The sequence below is a fragment of the Trichogramma pretiosum genome, unplaced genomic scaffold (assembly GCF_000599845.2).
Source record: "Trichogramma pretiosum strain Unisexual culture from Peru unplaced genomic scaffold, Tpre_2.0 scaffold101, whole genome shotgun sequence".
Classification (NCBI taxonomy): domain Eukaryota; kingdom Metazoa; phylum Arthropoda; class Insecta; order Hymenoptera; family Trichogrammatidae; genus Trichogramma; species Trichogramma pretiosum.
This window is the reverse complement of record NW_019640823.1, coordinates 206,310-223,713: the sequence shown is the minus strand read 5'-3', so window position 1 is coordinate 223,713 and position 17,404 is coordinate 206,310. Positions and strand designations below refer to the sequence as shown.

The 17,404-nt window shown below is 39.8% G+C and overlaps 1 protein-coding gene across 1 annotated transcript; it reads right to left on the bottom strand.

The window, feature by feature from the left end:
• Positions 1-79: 79 nt before the first annotated feature.
• Positions 80-2,976, bottom strand: LOC106655439 (methyltransferase-like protein 13). The gene is made up of 8 exons (XM_014375828.2): positions 2,567-2,976; positions 2,345-2,467; positions 2,051-2,267; positions 1,762-1,977; positions 1,436-1,686; positions 1,001-1,362; positions 740-921; positions 80-653 (listed from the first exon to the last, which is right to left on the bottom strand). Exons 1-8 carry the CDS (start codon positions 2,656-2,658, stop codon positions 111-113), a joined length of 1,986 nt encoding a protein of 661 aa, XP_014231314.1. The 5' UTR covers positions 2,659-2,976; the 3' UTR covers positions 80-110.
• Positions 2,977-17,404: the final 14,428 nt, after the last annotated feature.

Sequence of the window (17,404 nt, the reverse complement as noted above, 5' to 3'; positions counted from 1 at the left end):
ATTCGATGTCTTAATCAATTAATTCAAATATTTTTGATTAAAATATTTCAGTTCATTTTTAATTAAAAATACACACACCTTGTAACTTTAAAATTATTAAAATTAATCACTTATTCTAAAGATAATTCGGTCTCAATTGACTCGATATCTATTAGTTCATCAGAAATGGCACTTTTTGCTTTAACTTGTTGATTAATTTTTTTGGCTGCTTCACAAATAGATTTCTTCCAGTCTTCTAAGTTATTTACAGATTTTCCACAACATATAATCTCATTCAAGTCATCTTGTAATTTGTAAGATGATATAAAAGTAAAACATTTTTTTAAGTCATTGACTACTTGATTATGTAATGTTTCATTACGTGCAACAAGATTTAAAATAAAATATCCATCATCGCTTAAACAATTGGCGACTTTCTGAAGAAAATCAGGTTCTATAAATTGTTTTGGCGGACAGCTCATGCCAAGACTCATATCTTTGCTATCTACATCAAAAAGTATAGCATCACACTTTCTTCCCTCTGAAGAAGCTTGTGTTATATAGTCTATACCATCAGCTATTCTAACTTTTGATTTATCATCTTCAATGAAGTCAAAATAACTCTTTGCGGCATCCAATATTGCTTTATCTATCTCTACAGTTAAAAGATTTACCTAAAAATATAAAAAATTAATCGTCGTAAAAAAGTATGAATTAAACAAAAATCTACATGAAAATTTAAATTATGATATTAGCTTACATGTGGAACATATCGTCGAATAAACATACACAGTGCTCCTCCTCCGAGGCCTACTATTAGAGCATTAGAATTAGATTTATTGTGGGTAGCCGCTTTTAAACTAACAGTCATGTGAAGGTGGTGTTCACAGGATAAATAATCAAGATCTACCACCAACTTTTTCTTCTTTCGTTTTGTTGTAACTAAAACAGTTATTCAATTTTAAATCAATGTTCGAATGTTTTTACTGTAAAAATTTATCATAAATATTGAAAAAATTACTTGTTTTTAATTTAGCTTCACTTTGAACAATCAATTTGCTATTCAAAAAAGTCAATCTTCTGAAATGGCCAGATTCATTCTCTAAATCTTCAATTACAAATGGTCCACTAAAATCACTTTCGCCAGTATAAAGAAGTTTTCTATTGCCAACATCAGGACCTTCCGAAATAATGGGTATTTTATTATTTCGCAAATCTGCAGGAGCAAAGTTGACGATGGTTTCATGGAGTTCACTGTTAACAGCTTCTATACTTTCATACTTTTGACCTCGGTTCAGAGTCACTATCATCAATCTATCGTACTTTGTTGCCTCCAACAACTTCTTTCTTCCTTCCTTGGTACAAAACAACCAATCTACTTCTCTAAATTTAAAAATTCAAAAATTTTAAAAATAAAGTTTAGTTTAAAAAAGCACAAAAAAGTTTAGTTCTTTACCTGCCCTGTGGAACAAAATATGCTGCATAACTTTTAATTCTTTTCACTGGTTGATCTAAAATATAGATAGAGTATCTTGGTTGCTTTTCATTGGGTTTATATAAATGAAAGAATATTTCATCATCCGTTGAACTATTTTTAAGACTATAGCTCAAAAATGCAGCTTCTTGTACAGAGTGAACATTGTTGATCATTTCATAAATACTGGAAACCCTTACAGGAGAAGAATCTGACATTATTGTCTCTAAAACCTAAAAATTCAGATTTAGTTGAAATTTATACTTTTCATTTAAATATTCAAAATTGTATTCATCATTCAATCTTACAGGTGCAGGTAGTTTGCTAAATTTTGTAGCAACAACCATAAATACAGGCATGGAACTTTCATTCTGCTCCAAAGCTTTAGATTCAACATCGTGACATCTTATAATACGAATTGCACAACTTTGTGATAGATTAGTAATTAGAGTTTTAAGAATATGCTCTTGCAACAGTGAAATACATATGTATCTACCATTGTTTTTCAACACTCTTTTAATTTCCTGTAAAGAAATATAAATCAGAATAAATAATTATTGCCAATATAACAGGGACATACAAAAAAAAAATAAGTACCTCCAAGTATTTTGTAACTAATGCAACAGTTTCTTCTTTACTGTCAGTCATAAGTGCATCGAAAGTGCCTTTATCTATAACAACACTGAATTTTTCATTGTTATATTCAAGTTTTGTCGCATCCATTTGTTGGAAGACCAAATCTGGTCTTTTAACTTTATTTAACTCCTTCATTTGTTTAATGGCCACTGGCGATATGTCAATGTTAACAATACTCCTGTATAAAAATTATTGATTTGAAAATATTTTCATGATTATATCGTATAATTAAGAAATTAAGGTATCAGTTCAAACCTGTAATTGGCATCATATAAATTCATTCCAAGAGTAGAATTACCACAGCCAACAATGATAATGTCATCCTTTTGTTTTACGTACTTGAGCAGGTAACTACTCAGCTCTAAAAATTCGCCATACCTTTAAAACGAAAAAACGTTCCATTAACAAATAAGTAACAAAATTAATCATGACCGTTTGAGATTGATAGAAACACATTTGATTTCGTTCGAAAATTACCATTCAAAGGACTTGGCACCTCGTTTCTTGAAAAAACTATTCCAGTAATCAGCTTGGCTGAACTGTTGATGGCTTTCCGGTAACAAATTCATTGCTAATAAGTAATTAAATCACTTAAATTTTTTACTGAAATTGCACTGAAAGTGAGTCACGTTGTAATGTTTCGTTGAAACACGATTTGAGGTTGTGTAGTACTGTGTGTATGCACTGGTCAGACTCGAGCCGTTACTGTCAATATCGAACGTGCATTTGAGACTTTCACTTGAGCTGACTGTTGTGCCGGTAAGAAACACGTACACTTATACACATGCATATAGAGACTAGAAATGAACGTTCCTGGCGCTCATCGAATTCTCCGTTCGAAATGTAACCGTCGCGACCGATTTCCATTAGCTTTATACAAGTGATTTTTTTGATAAAGTCTGGGCAAATTCGAACATTACAACAGAATAGAAGTATCAAAAAGTTGATACGTTATTTGAACTTCGAAGTCGATAACGTTTCTAGGAATCGCTGAATATTAATTACGAAAATGAGATCAGCGCCTGTTGGCCTAATAATTTTTTGTTTTAAATCATAACTATTCTTTACAATGACTTCTTTGATTCAACGAGTAAGTATAACAAGAGATATCTTTCATAACACGAAGTGTGTACATGAAACTGCCGTGAGATGGTATCAACAAACAATTTTTTTTTTTTCATCAATTTTCAGATTCATACATTGTTGCAATAATGAGCGTTAAAATAAACGTATCTATCATTTGAAATAGTTCAAAATCCTTCGTACGGATTAGTATTTGAAAATAAGGGTGACCCTATCTAAAAGTCATTGCATGACATCATATATTATGGAATTCACGAGTGTCGTGATTTTCGACAAGTTTGTTGTAACGGTTCTGAGTCGTTAATCTGTATAGTGAACGCAGCTCCTGTAGCTGGCAGAAAAAAAACAAACATTCTTTTTGTTGTAACATTTATAGATAACGACATCAAGTCTCATTGATTTGCTGAATGTATCGTTGAAATCAAAGAACCGACTGGGGATGATATAATCATTATGAGGTACGACACACTCACTTATTATTCAATGTCAATCAGTTTTAATGTGGAATGCTCGACAAAGATACCAATGTTTGTAACAATTGTAGATAAATATTTATGTACATTCTGATCATTACTCATAATGTTTTTGATATTTTAATTGTTTTTCAAATTCTTATAGCAGTGATGGCATGCTAATGATTGATGAAGAAGAAATGCAATCAATTGGGTATGGAGAGGTAAGCAATGATAGGTATGTTTCAACTTTTGGAAATACCAGTAATTATTTATATAAATAAATTTACAAGTAAGTTTGTTTTTATGTCAGTGATTGAAAATCAACAGTCTACATTGATCACAAAGGATAAAGATGAAAATCATTTGAGGTATAGTGCAGAGCAATGTGAAGAATACGAGTACGATTCAAGGTACATTTTCCTTTTAAGAATGTCAAATTAGTTATCATAGAATATTTCTAATGTGATGAACATTTTTGCAGTAACAATGTATTATTATGAAAAGTAAAATCTTTTACGTTTAACGAACAAAAAAAAATCGTTTGTTGGAACTAACTTTGATAAACTTGAAGATTCAATATACGTACCATTACCTAATAATGAAATTAGATCCTTGTCAAGATTCGAATTACATCCCATGAAGCATAGCAAATATTCAAAGGTTTTATTGAGCATGAAAGGCAATTGTGAATTTCCAAATCAAAATAAGATAAGGAAAAATGTAAATAACTTGGGCATTTAGTCAAGATAAAATATAATCTCTGGTTCTACCCAAATTTATATTAAATTTACAAATAATGAAATGGATGATGTTTCGTGATAATTATACTTGTAGAATCTAAACTATATTGGAATATCACCATGAAGTTATATAATGTGAGTAATATCGCGTTAATTTATTCTTATTTTATCATATTAAACTCAATTTTTTTCGAACTAGATTGCAAAGTAAATTCATGCCTTAAAGACTTTAGATGTGAATTTATTGATAATCATCGTAAAAAATTTGTTTCCCCATTGGTATACTTGCATACAAACTTGAGATCCACAGCGTGAATGAAAATTACGTTCTGCTCTTGAGAAATTAGAGAATCTATTATACCAAACGCTGTTCTCGATTTTTGATCCAAAACCGTAGATAGATTTATATTGACGATCGTCGTCCGCGAAATAAAACAATATTCGAAGATTCGAAGATTCGATCTGCGCCCATAAGCCGAGAGGTGTAGATCGATATGAAAGATTAAGTTGTGCATCGTGGCACTTTTTATTTGACGATCGTCTCATTGATTTAGATGGTGTATATTTTTATACGGTGTATCGAGATTTTTGCGCGCAGATTAAGCCTGGGCGCGATACGATCGAAGGTATAGATTTCATACGATTTTTTTTCTTTCTTTTTTTTTTCATTAGAGCAGAGATCTTATAGAATTTTCAGTATAGTTGAAATTAATCGTGACGATTGTTCGAAACGCTGTTCGGAATGATTTTTCACCTTAATAAACGGACCATTACCTCCCCAAAAAAATGCGTATCAATCATACATCAACGTTTTTGAAATTTTCGATATCACGTCGTACATTATACGAGCAGCGTCCTGTCGCGCGCCCGAGCGTCAGATGGTGGTAGCAAGGCAGCCCCCTCTAAGTATCCGAACGAAGGATCGTCTCCTCCGGTTCCATATCATAAATCAGTCTAGTATTTATCTCTCTCTCGCTCTCTCTCCTGCGTTATTTATACGAAAAATCCGTCTCTAAATGAGCCCAGCAAAAAAAAAAAAAAGAAAATAAGACGTCGATAATTGCTCGATTGTCTAGTCGTGTCTTTTCTCGAGGTATATATACGCCTATTATTTCGCCCAGACTACGGAGGCTCGCGACTTTATTCGATTATTTTGCTCGATACACGATATCTCGAAAATTTGGATATAGAATTTCTGAAAAATGTCGGCAATCTTCTTGCTGCTGTAACACGATAAAGGCTAGACTTTCACCCGACGACGACGACGATACGCGCGCACGCCTCTAGTCAAGTCAGCACACAGAGAGGGAAATTGGACTCTGGGTTTTCGAATCGAGAGAGAGAGAGAGATATAGGGTACGTTATTAGATCTGATAATTGCCAGGATACGACGACGCGTGTCCATCATCGTCGTCCTTACACATATATACCATAGAGAGATGATGATATGTCCTCGCGCCTCCTATCTTCGCGATGCAATAATATACGTACGTTTGGCTTCTTTCTTCCCCCCTCGTTCCTTTATATTTTGAAAAAAAAAAACTTTAACAAAAATTGACCGTCGTGTCCGCACAGATGGGCCGAAAAAAGGGAACGGAGACGAAGAAGAAGAAGAAGAAGAAAAAAATCATCGGATAGTGGTCGTTGTGTCGAGGCTCTCTACTTATATGCCGGTATATACGCCGCACGGGCGATCTATTTAGCGGAACCACCAGCGCGCGCGCGAGCGAATGCACCGTGTGCATATATAGTATATCGGTGATGCACACACTACAGAGAGAGAGAGCGCCAACTGTTTCGGCACGCGTATATCCTCCTCCTCCTTCTCCTCCTCCTACTTGTTCCTTTTTATTTTTCGTTCGGTCGCGTGGCCTCTGTATAATACAGTCGGTGCATTCGCGTGGCGGCGGCGGCCAAGAAAGTCGTCGTCGTCGGCGGCGATGCGCTCATCTGTCATTGTCCGATGCAACGAGTGCGGGGGCGGGGGCGCGTAATATAGCACAGCAGCAGCAGCAGCGGATCGTTTCTTTTTATATATAATAACGTCGAGGCCTATATGTAGTACGTGTATAGCGGTGGTTTTCGATGGTCTCCACCTCCTCCTCTACTTATTCTTCTTCTTCTTTTTTTTTTATTCTTCGTTCATTGTACTACTACCAACCTATACTACTGCTACTGCGTTTCGATGACTCGGCGATCCGCGCGCGCGCGCGAGCAAGGGAAGATCGGTGCCAAGGATTGCGCGCAGCTATATATGTATAATTGACGGGGCGCGCGCGTATATTATATTATAGGGAAGATTCTTCTTCTTTTTTTTGCGTTCGTTCGTTCGTTCGCCGAAAAGGTTCTTGGGTCGTTGACTTTTGGCACTGCACCGCCGAGCCCTATGTATATACTAGGCCTCGTATAAATATATATACGAAATCACACTCGTCGGATCGGTGTATATTAGCAGTATAGCGAGCTGCAGTATAGTAATTAAGCCAATTCTCGAATAAGCCAAAGCTCGGGCGTTAAAAGTGCGCACCAGCTCCGCATCGACAGCATGAGCAGCAGCAGCAGCAGCAGCAAAATTATTGCAATCGGTCGAAGTAATCAAATACATCCTCCTGCGCGCGAGCGCGAGTCAGCCTGACTCTCTCTCTCTCTCTCTTTCTCTATTGTATTTTTAATAATTTCGGGCGCGGGGTAGTTCTTACCTTTCGGAGTTCAGTAACCTCGTCCGTCCGTTTGTCCGTCCGTCCGTTCGTTCGTCGTCTTCGGGGCTCCTTTTTTAACCCGCTACTTATAATATAGCTGTGCATATAATATAACCGCTGCACGTACACACACACACCCTCTCTTTCTCGATGCACATGCAAGCGAGTCAAAAAAAAAAAAAAGAAGAAGAAGAAGAATTTCCAACGAAATCGCGTTCGCGTTCGAGTATAATCTGCTGCTGCTGCATATGGTGCAACTCTTGTACGTATATACCCCTGGTTGCAACAGATGGCTGCAGCAGTGTGCGGCTTATGCGCTCTGCGCACGCACAGCGCAGCGTATTTATGCATGCACCGGTTAATATAGTCTTAGAGAGAGAGAGAGAGAGAGATGAGCCGCGTCGATTTACAAAAGCCACTCGCACTCGACCGTACGAATTTTTCGCCGCTATATATAAGACGAAGCAGCACCCCGAAATCGTGTATCGCGTATACGTAGGCGTTGATTGCGTAACGGTTCCCGCGCGCGGGCGAGTTCGTACATTACACACACATACGCGTAACGGATTGCGCCCGGTTGTCGAAGAGGTAATTCCTGTTATATTACGATGCGCCGCCGAAAGGGTGAAAGTTTATATCGTGTATATGCACGCGAGGATCGGTCACTCTCTTATATACGCGCGTTATAATATAGTTACGAGTGAAAGTTCGATTGTCTTTTACTTTTATTTATTATATAGGATATGTATACGAGCGAGGGATGACCGAACTTCCTGTGCTGTGATTCCACTCCAACCCCCTTTCGTTTTTCGGGCTCTCGCGTGCCCCAGTGACTTACCCTATATATAAGACTTCGACTTTTACTCTCGATAATTAATTAATTTTCTCTTTATCGAGACGCTTAATATTATATATAACAATATATTATAATCAAAGTCAACCCCTAGTCAATGACCTCTCTATCTCGTAGCCGCACGACTGCTAGTCTCTCTCTCTCTCTCTCTCTCGAGTCCAAAGGTGCAGACAATAGTTTTGTTTTTAGCCAATGTATAATAATAAAAATAAGCCGCAGCCGCGACGGCAATTCGCGGTCAAAGCGAGCTCATCTCGTTATAGAAAAGTCCGGTGCGCACACACACGTACATATAGACTTTGAAATCCTTTCCTTCCTCCTCTCTTAAATAGGTGTATATGTACGAAGCGCAGCGCACATCCTCGACTATATATGTATATATAAACACGCTCGCTGTAACGAGCCGCACTGCCATTATATACAGAAGTCGATAATAATAAACAAAACAAAAAAATGCGCGAGTAAAGAGCCGACTCCGAAAACAGAGAAAGAGGGGCTGCTGCTGCTCACGGCTCTTTATTTAAAAGCCCAACTGACGCGCACTTCTTCTTCTTTTTTTTAATAGCATTATGCGCGCCCGAATCCTAGGCGCGCGCGCGCGCGCATATCCTGCGAGCTCATTATTTGTGTATATGTATAATACATACAATGTATATATTCGCGCGCATGTCTTTTGCGGTCATCTCTCTCTCTGCGTCGAACGTCCGAAAAACTTCTAGTCTATATTACGGGTGGGGATTTCACCTCGTTATATACACTTTTTTTTACTTCTTCTGTAGCCACTGCGCGTATATATATACGAAGCGGATATGCATTTGCGCCGCGTGCATATGCGCCACTGCAACACATTAGCGGATCGCGAGCGTATTATACGGCCCATGTGTCGTCGCGTTTTTGAAACTCGAAATGTAAAAGAAGAAAAAAAGAAACGACGCATAGGTAGGTAGGCGCAGTTCGATGATCGGAGCTGCGGCTCTCGTCGATTTCTTTTTGCATCTCTCTTCGCTTCTATGCATATGGACTAGAGACAGAGAGAGAGGCTACTGACCTGATTTCATAGCCCAAGGGTGGCATGCGCGCATCTATTGTAGCTGCTTATCTACCTTTTCCTCTTTTTTTTTTTTTGGTTTCGCTCGGATTCAATGAAACTCTTATACATGTTCAATTGTCAAGTGCTCGAAAGACGAGATATGACGTTATAATTCGCTTTAGAAGCTAAAGGCTTTCTCGAAAAATAACAACACAACAACAAAAACCTCGTATATAGAAAGGTTTCCGTATATTTATCGAAATCGAGGAATCCTCGACAATACAACGATCAGCCACTCGTCACGATCCACAAGTGGTTTCTCATCGACCATTTATATACAGTACATTATCATTAGCGGCGTATATTAAATACATAAATGCTCCAGCACATGCCACATATCCATCGGTCGTACGTATATATATAATAATATAATAATATAAAATATAAAAGCGCCAAGATATATGGTCAAGGAGCCGAGGAGTCGAGCACGTCTATTATCCGTTTTCTCATTGTCGGCGGCGGCGGCAGCTCTCTTGACGCTTGTGAGCTGTGCATACATAATGTTGCGCTCTCTATATGTATACATGCGTATATCGGTGCGGACTAGTGGTGCACGCAGCACACAACCTTCCTGTTTCCTTCCACTATATACTACACGAGTAAATATATCGTGTATATAGAAAAGAGAGAGAGAGAGAGAGACGCGGTTCATTGACTGAATGAATATGCAACGTCTATACGCAGCTACATATATCATATATATGTAAGACGAGCGCGAGCAGAGTCTTTTTTAGCGCAGGTGTCGTCGATAGACCAATCCTTGTACATCTGAGTTTTTTTTTCTCTCACTCCATTTCAAATTCAAAACGAGCGTCTGCACCCGCGTGTATGTCTACACTGAAAAAAATTTTATACCCAAATCCAGCGAAATTGGCTAGCTGGATCAGCAAAAGATATTTTGCTGCCACGAAAAAACCTTTTGCTGTCCCAGCAAAATCATATAGCTGCCGCGACAAAAATTTTTTGCTCCCACAGCAAAATAATTTTGCCGTGGCAGCAAAATATCTTTTGCTGATCCAGCTAGCCAATTTCGCTGGATTTGGGTATAAAATTTTTTTCAGTGTATATACGTGAATGTGTGTATGTGTGAGCGTGGATAAAAGAGAGAGAGAGACTATTCGGAAAACGAAGCCCGCATTGTGGTGCCTTGCTATACTTATACTATACACTTATAAACACACTTATACACACACATACAGAGCAGCAGCGACTTATGCACTCGACGGAGCACTTGGTTAAGCACCGGTGAGAATCTTAGAATTCCGCGTTCCCGCAATATAAATTTTAATCCTTGCTATATATACCCACTGTCAATTTGTATATAGCTGTATAGGCGCGATCGGCGCAGAGACAGTTGGCTGATTATATTGGCGGATAATTTTCACACGTGTGTATTTATTGCCCCCAGACGTTCAAGTTCCGATGAGAATTAGAAAATCGAGACTCATTACTTCTTGCGCGCTTTGTAGAATTTTATCACAACGTATACGTCGGGTTATTTTTGATTTTGGCATTGAATTGGATCAGACTTATCCGCCTTTATCCTCGAAGAAAGCAATAGAAAAATTTATTCATTCTCGGTTGCGATAGCGTATAAGAATCTAATCGTTCGGCTCGAACTTGACCGAGCTGTGTCATTTTTTTTTTTTTTGTTATCTCTCGTTCTCTAATATGAAAATGAGGATCTCGACTTTGTCTCTCAGCTGTAGCGGATTATTTTCTCGCGTTTTATTATCTCTCCTCGACGCTTTAATAATGAGATACTTGTAGAGAGATGAGAGACCGCGATCGTGTGGTACACCCGCGTGAGTGACACCCAAACAAAAGAGTTGAGGAGAGCTGTATAATCGCGTCGCGCTCGGTGTGTTATAGTGCTTCCGCGACCGACCGACCGAACGACAATAGAAAAAAAAAGAGAAAGAAAGAGAGAGACAGAGAAATGATTCGTCGCTCTCGAATGGATCACCTCTTTGATATCGAGGAATCCAGGCAATAACACACACGAAAGCGACGAGCTTTAATCAAGCAAGTTTTCACACGATAATCTCTATAAATATATACGATTTTTAGAGGTGGAAAATTTAATTTCATATAGATATGCACACAGAAAAGCTGGAATATATTTGTGTCGTATACATACGAAACAATAGTTTGATGATTTTAACATTGACACAGAAACGCGCCATACAGTACTCGTTCGCCTAGTTTTTACAATGTATATAATCGCGTATCGGAAGCCTGTTTTTTTCTTTTTCTCTTTTTATTTTCCAAGCGCTGCTTATTTTCAACAATCGCATATAAACGTTTTGACATTGCGTCGCGATATTATTTTTCGTATTACAAATAACGCACTTGTACACACGGTTCGATATCGTATACGCAGAGAGAGAGAGAGAGAGAGAGAGAGAGAGAGAATTTCGAGCTTACAATCGCGTTTATAATGTAAAACCGTCGCGAGTCGCAACCCGCATTATTTTGTTTTATATATACAGCATTATAGGTATAGGTAGGCAGGCGCGTCTGCGATTTAGTTCGGGTTTTTTTATCTTTTTTTTTTGCTTTTTTACCTCCATTACTTCGTGATTTTCAACGCGAGTGTAATATATCGCAACAACGACAAACAAAAAAAAAAGACACGTTGGATATAGCCGGTCGTGTTATTTTTTTTGCACCTCATCGTCGTCGTCGTCGTTCGCGACTTTACAAACAAGACAACAAATTGTGTACAGCGAGAGCCCTAAATGCGACTTATAAATCGCGTTCGGTGGTTTTTGTTTTTTCTGCTCGTGCCATTATAGTACCCCACATACAAGACCTAAAGAACATCTGTATACACGTATACACGCGTGTATGCACATGCGCGCGCGCGCGATTAAAGATACTCGTCACATCTCTCTGAAAAATCTCATTCTCGGGACCCAATCAATATCTTTCTGTACTGCAGCTCTCTTTAATGCCTGTCTCATTACACACTATATACGTCTCTTTAGGATGACATGTATACTTTCATCTCCTTAAACTTTGAAAAATCTTGACCGTGCGTTCACGAGCGACGTATATATGTATATATAGAACGGCGCGCGTGGCAAAAAATTGGCCGATCGATCGATTGATCCTCATTAACGAACGCGGCGTACGCCGATCTTTTTTTTTTTTTTTGTTCGCTCATTTTTCGTTCGATACATATACGCACACAATGTATGCGGTGCAGTGTGCAGCACAGCAATGCCCAAAAGCGAGCAGCAGCAGCAACGCGGCAAATACCAAAAGTCATGGCCATTTATGGCAGCTTAGAGAGAAAGAGAGTATTCGATCGCCAATTAATTTTCGCTCGTATACCTATACGCAACGCGACGCGACGATTTACCGTTGAAAGTTGGAGAGGCATAATCACGATTGACACGAATACACAAGCGTTGCTGTTGCAGCTAAAGAGAAAAGAGATCGAGAGAAATGAGATCGTCGCGTGATTAGCATACGATATATTGTCCCCGTGTGTGGCAAAAATTGTTAACCCGAAGAAGTCGATCGTCGTTTCAAAGCTGAGATTTGCAATCGACTCGTCGCCCAAAGAGAGAGAGAGAGAGAGGGTATTTTAGCAGGAATCCATGCACTTGCGCGCATATAAAAAAAAGTATTCGACGTATGGACTAAATACACCTTCTCGGAATGCCCTTTTTTCGTACCGTATTTTATATAGATTTCAGATACTCGAGTGGCGTGATTTTATATGATATAAATAATATAAATCTTATACAATCGTTAGTTGCGAAAAAAAACAGCTGCCGATTTATACGTGCGACGAAACAAAAAAAAATGATACAACAGAGAGAGCCTATGTAGACACAATTGCAACGCGTATACCTGTTTATCGAAAAAAATTTTTTTTTTATATCTTTATTCGCGATGATTCAAAAATAGGCGAAAGTTTCGTCAGGCGATGGGTTTTTATCAAACACTTTATTCAAAATGGTCGAGAGATTAAGAAGTTACGTTAAAAAGTACAAAAGAAAAAAAAACAGCGAGTTACACCGAATCGAAGAAGCTAACATGTGTACTCCCGAGCTCGCGTGAAATCGGTGAGAATTTTTATTTTTCATTTTTATCAAGGATAATTGCCGAGAAATGAAATCTACACAGCTTTGTAGTACCAGCAATCGGTCGTATCATTGCCACGGGTGACTAGATAAAATTACAATAGCTCTCCAAAGGCTTGAATGAATTTAATATCCTCTCATTTTCACTCGTGTTTTTTTCAGGAAACGTCAATTATGTACCCTCTCGACGAGAACCACATCTCTTTCAATTACAAACGAAATATGTATATACAGCGCGAAGATTTCGTAACGGGGCAGCAACAGCAGCTTGGAAAAATCGATTCGTCGAGGGTAAGCGCAACAATATTGATTCCTTCGATCTAATTGAAAACACGCACATCAATCCCGAAATTCCAAAAGTATCGTCGGAAAGGATGCGCGCGAGAGTCGCCTTCCGTTTTCATTATCATCGTCATCGTCATCGTTATTATTAAGTCAAAGTACCTAGAGAGAATGTATGCATGCATATATAGCGCGTAGGTATATATCTGCGGTAAACACCTGTGTATAGAAGAAGAAGGTTTGATGGCAGGTGACTAGACGCTCGCGCGCCCCTTCGTCTTTGCGCCCCGATATATGTATTATACCTACACGCATGTATATACGCGAGTAGAGTGTGGTGGCCTGCGTTAAAAGCAAAACATTTTCTACATTTTTAATGGAATTGTTTCGAAACAGATGTAACAGATGTATTGTATATATATGACATGGGTCCCTAATTGCATACTCGAGTACGACGATTATATATATATCATACGTATATATACGTACGCATCACTGATTGTTCTAGACTTTTTTTTAATCTTCGCTCGTTTCTAAACCTACTTAGCTTCGGTCGCTGCCGCGCATCTGGATTTCCGTATCGATGAATTCATTCACACTCCGCTACGTTTTATCGAACCCTTTTTTTTTCTCGTCATTTTTGCGTCATCGTCATCTTCGTCGGCGCACACCCACACACCCATATAATGTATACGTAAGTTTGGTAAACCGAGCGTCTAATTGCGAATCCTTTTATCTATCGCCTTCGGTGCGGTGCGGTGCATCGGCGCATACACGATATATTATACGCGGAGAGTCGGTCGCGTGCCGATCGTCGCATCTCACCTGTGTGTATAATGTAACGTATACACGAAAAAAAAAAGAAAAGAAACAAACGGCAGCCATAGTAGTAGAGCTGCAGCTCGAGTGCGGGTTCGACAATGTGTACAACACACACACACACACACACACACACACACACACACACACACACACACACTTGAGGTGTATGTATAGTGAAATATCGCTGCAGGCACCTATTTTTGCTCTCTTGATTGAATTACAGCTCTCTCCCTCTCCCTCTCTCGCGAAAAGGTGTTTGTGTGTGTGTGTGTGTCCGCGCTACGTAATACGCGTTGTATTATATTATAATGGGCCCAAACGCATCGCGCAGATGCACTTTTGTGCTAAATGATATTGCCTCGAAGAGAAGTCATGTGTCTCGCATCGATTTTTCATTAAAAACCAAGAATTTTTATCCGGAGCGAACAACTCATTGGGTTACGCTAGCGACGATTGTGAAATATATCGACGTACGCGACAATTATGTATGAATTTTCAGGCATGTGTCGCTTGAAAAAATAATCGTTATAACTGCGCGTTCGTAACGATGCTGCTCGGCCTTCGATCCCGCAAAACCGAACTCGTGCGGCAAAATAGAGAAGCGGCGCCTATATCTCCTGCGAAGCGCGAGCTTCAAATTGTAAACTCGTAGCAATAGCTATAGGTACACCCGTTATCGATGTTATTGTTATATGTCAATCACAATGAAGCACGCCACATTCGCGTGACGCGTACGTACTCGTAGTAGTCATATAATATAGCGTTTATATAAAGTCGGATCCGCACGTCTCTTTTGTAAAATTAATCGTTACACCCGCGATTCGCGAGCGAGATCGAGCTAGCTCGGACAAATCGACGGCAGCAGTGCGATCGAGATACGACGCGTTAAGAAAAAAGAAGAAGAAGAAAAAAAAAGAACACTTGTGCTCCGCGCAAAAATACGCCGTTCGCGAGCAAACAAAACTTCTCTCTTCTCTATGTATACAGCGAGCTCCACGCAGCTGCGGCGAAGACAACGTCGAATAAATTAGACGCTCTTGCGTTATTATATCTATTATGTATACTCCGATCCGCGATATAACCGCGAGGTAGGGAAGGATTAATTATCGTCGCGCGCGTCCTCGACTCCAGAAATCTCCTTATCATCGAGATATACGTACATATATAACGAGGTTCTATACGTATACGTTCGTAGAAGAGCCAACGATGCCGCGCGACGATTCGCGTGCGATACACCCACGCGCAGCGCGCAGCACGTTATAACGGATACGTAACCCAAGTTTGTTCAAATATTGACCGAGTGGCTGCTCATGCCAGGGCAAAGCGGCAACTGGTCAACTATATAATGCCCGCGCGAGAGATATCGTCTGCGCGCAGCTCGGTATATCGTTTGCCATTGTAATAATTTAGCGCGAAAAGCTCGCGTGCATATTTTATACTTTTTCTCCGTTATCGTCGTCGCGAGAGCTTTGCAACGCGCGCGTCGATTATAAATATCACGAAAAAACGATGTATATAATACGTTTGGAAATCGTGCGCGCAAGGCTGCAGCAGCAAAAAGGGAAAAAAAAAAGAATTGCGGCAATTTATCAAAACCGCAGAAAAACAAACACACGATCGCATTGCTCGGGATTATTATTCAAACGATCGCGTCAATGAAATTCTGATGTCTTTGCGGGCGCGCGAGAGAGAGACGATATACAAAACCGTTACAAATGAAGAGCTCTCGCGCGAGCCCCGAGACTACATTACCCGAGATTACATGCACACACGCAGCATACACACGTCTCTTATCGCCGAAAATTGCAACTTGCGCTGCTGCTGCTGCTGCTGCGCACTCGAGAGGTGTATTATACATTCGACACCGCGCGTCGGATCCTTCCATTATAATGCGCGCGCACGTGCGTATTATAAAAGAAACTTTCTTTTTCGCGCTACCTGATTTTCTTGCCCAGCAATCCCTATATATGTACCCCGAGAGCCGAAAATTACCTTTTGCCCAGCAGCTCGCGAGAATTATTACATTTGCAGTGTGTGTGTGTGTGTGTGTGTGTGTGTGTGTACGCGCGCGAGCCTCCGCGCATATAATGGCCAGTGTCATTTTTAAGAGCTGCATCGCCGCCAGTTAATTCGTGAAAGGAGCTGCTGCTGCTGCCCGATAGGTGTATGCGTATATCTTTTTTGCCTTATTATTGCCGCGCGCGCGCGCGTGTCACCGCTACATATGTTTATACGGCATGGCACTTGTACATGTACGTATATCGCTATATAAGTATACATACACACATGCATACTTCGAGTTTTGTCCTTTTAAAGAATCCGGCGAAATCTCTTTTGGGCCTCTCTGCAGGGCAGGATTCAGCGAGCTTCGTCGAGAAGAGAGAGAGAAAAAAAGGAGGCAGGCAGGAACGAAGCTGCTGCAAGTAGCAGCTCGAAAGAGGACAAATTTTTTGAAGTTTAACTTTAATAGCCGGGGCGTTTATAAAAGCGAGCGAGCGATACATACCCGTGTCTTGTCATCTACCTATATACAGGATCGCGTCGCGGGCAGCACGTAAAGAGTTACATATATACTCGCTCGCGCGCTTTAATTTCCTTCGACGATTTTTTTATTCCCGAGAATTTGGGAAGAGAACGCGCGCGGCTGGCTGCGGACTTTTTTTTGTCGCCCGGTGAGATTTCGACGAAATGAATTGACAAATGACAGTACTTTGTTTCAGCGATTCCTTAAGCTTCTACTTACCCTCCTCCTCTCTTTTCTTTCTTTCTTTTTTTTTTTTTTTTTGAAAACCGAGAGCAATTGTGTACCTGCACTCGACGTATGCGCCGCGATTAAAAGTACCAAAGGTATACTCGACAACGTCATAGACGATCGAATTTTGTTGAAAATGTCTTTGCTGCCGCTGCCGAGCTGCCAACTAAGTTTCTTTTAATCGATCGATCGATCGTTCGGTGTCGAAAGCCTCATTTGTGTCGATTTTTTCGGTAGATCATTGCGCCGAGTAGTAACGAAAAAAAAAAAATAAAATAAAATAAAAAATAAACGGCCCGAACAAGATATACAATGTATAATACTGGGTAGTGAAAGCCTCGCAAATTGGCGCGTGCTGCAGTCGCCGAGGCTTCGTGTGTGTCTCTCTCTCTCTCTCGCTCTTCGGTCAAATCGTTGTCATTATCGTCATCATCATCATCAT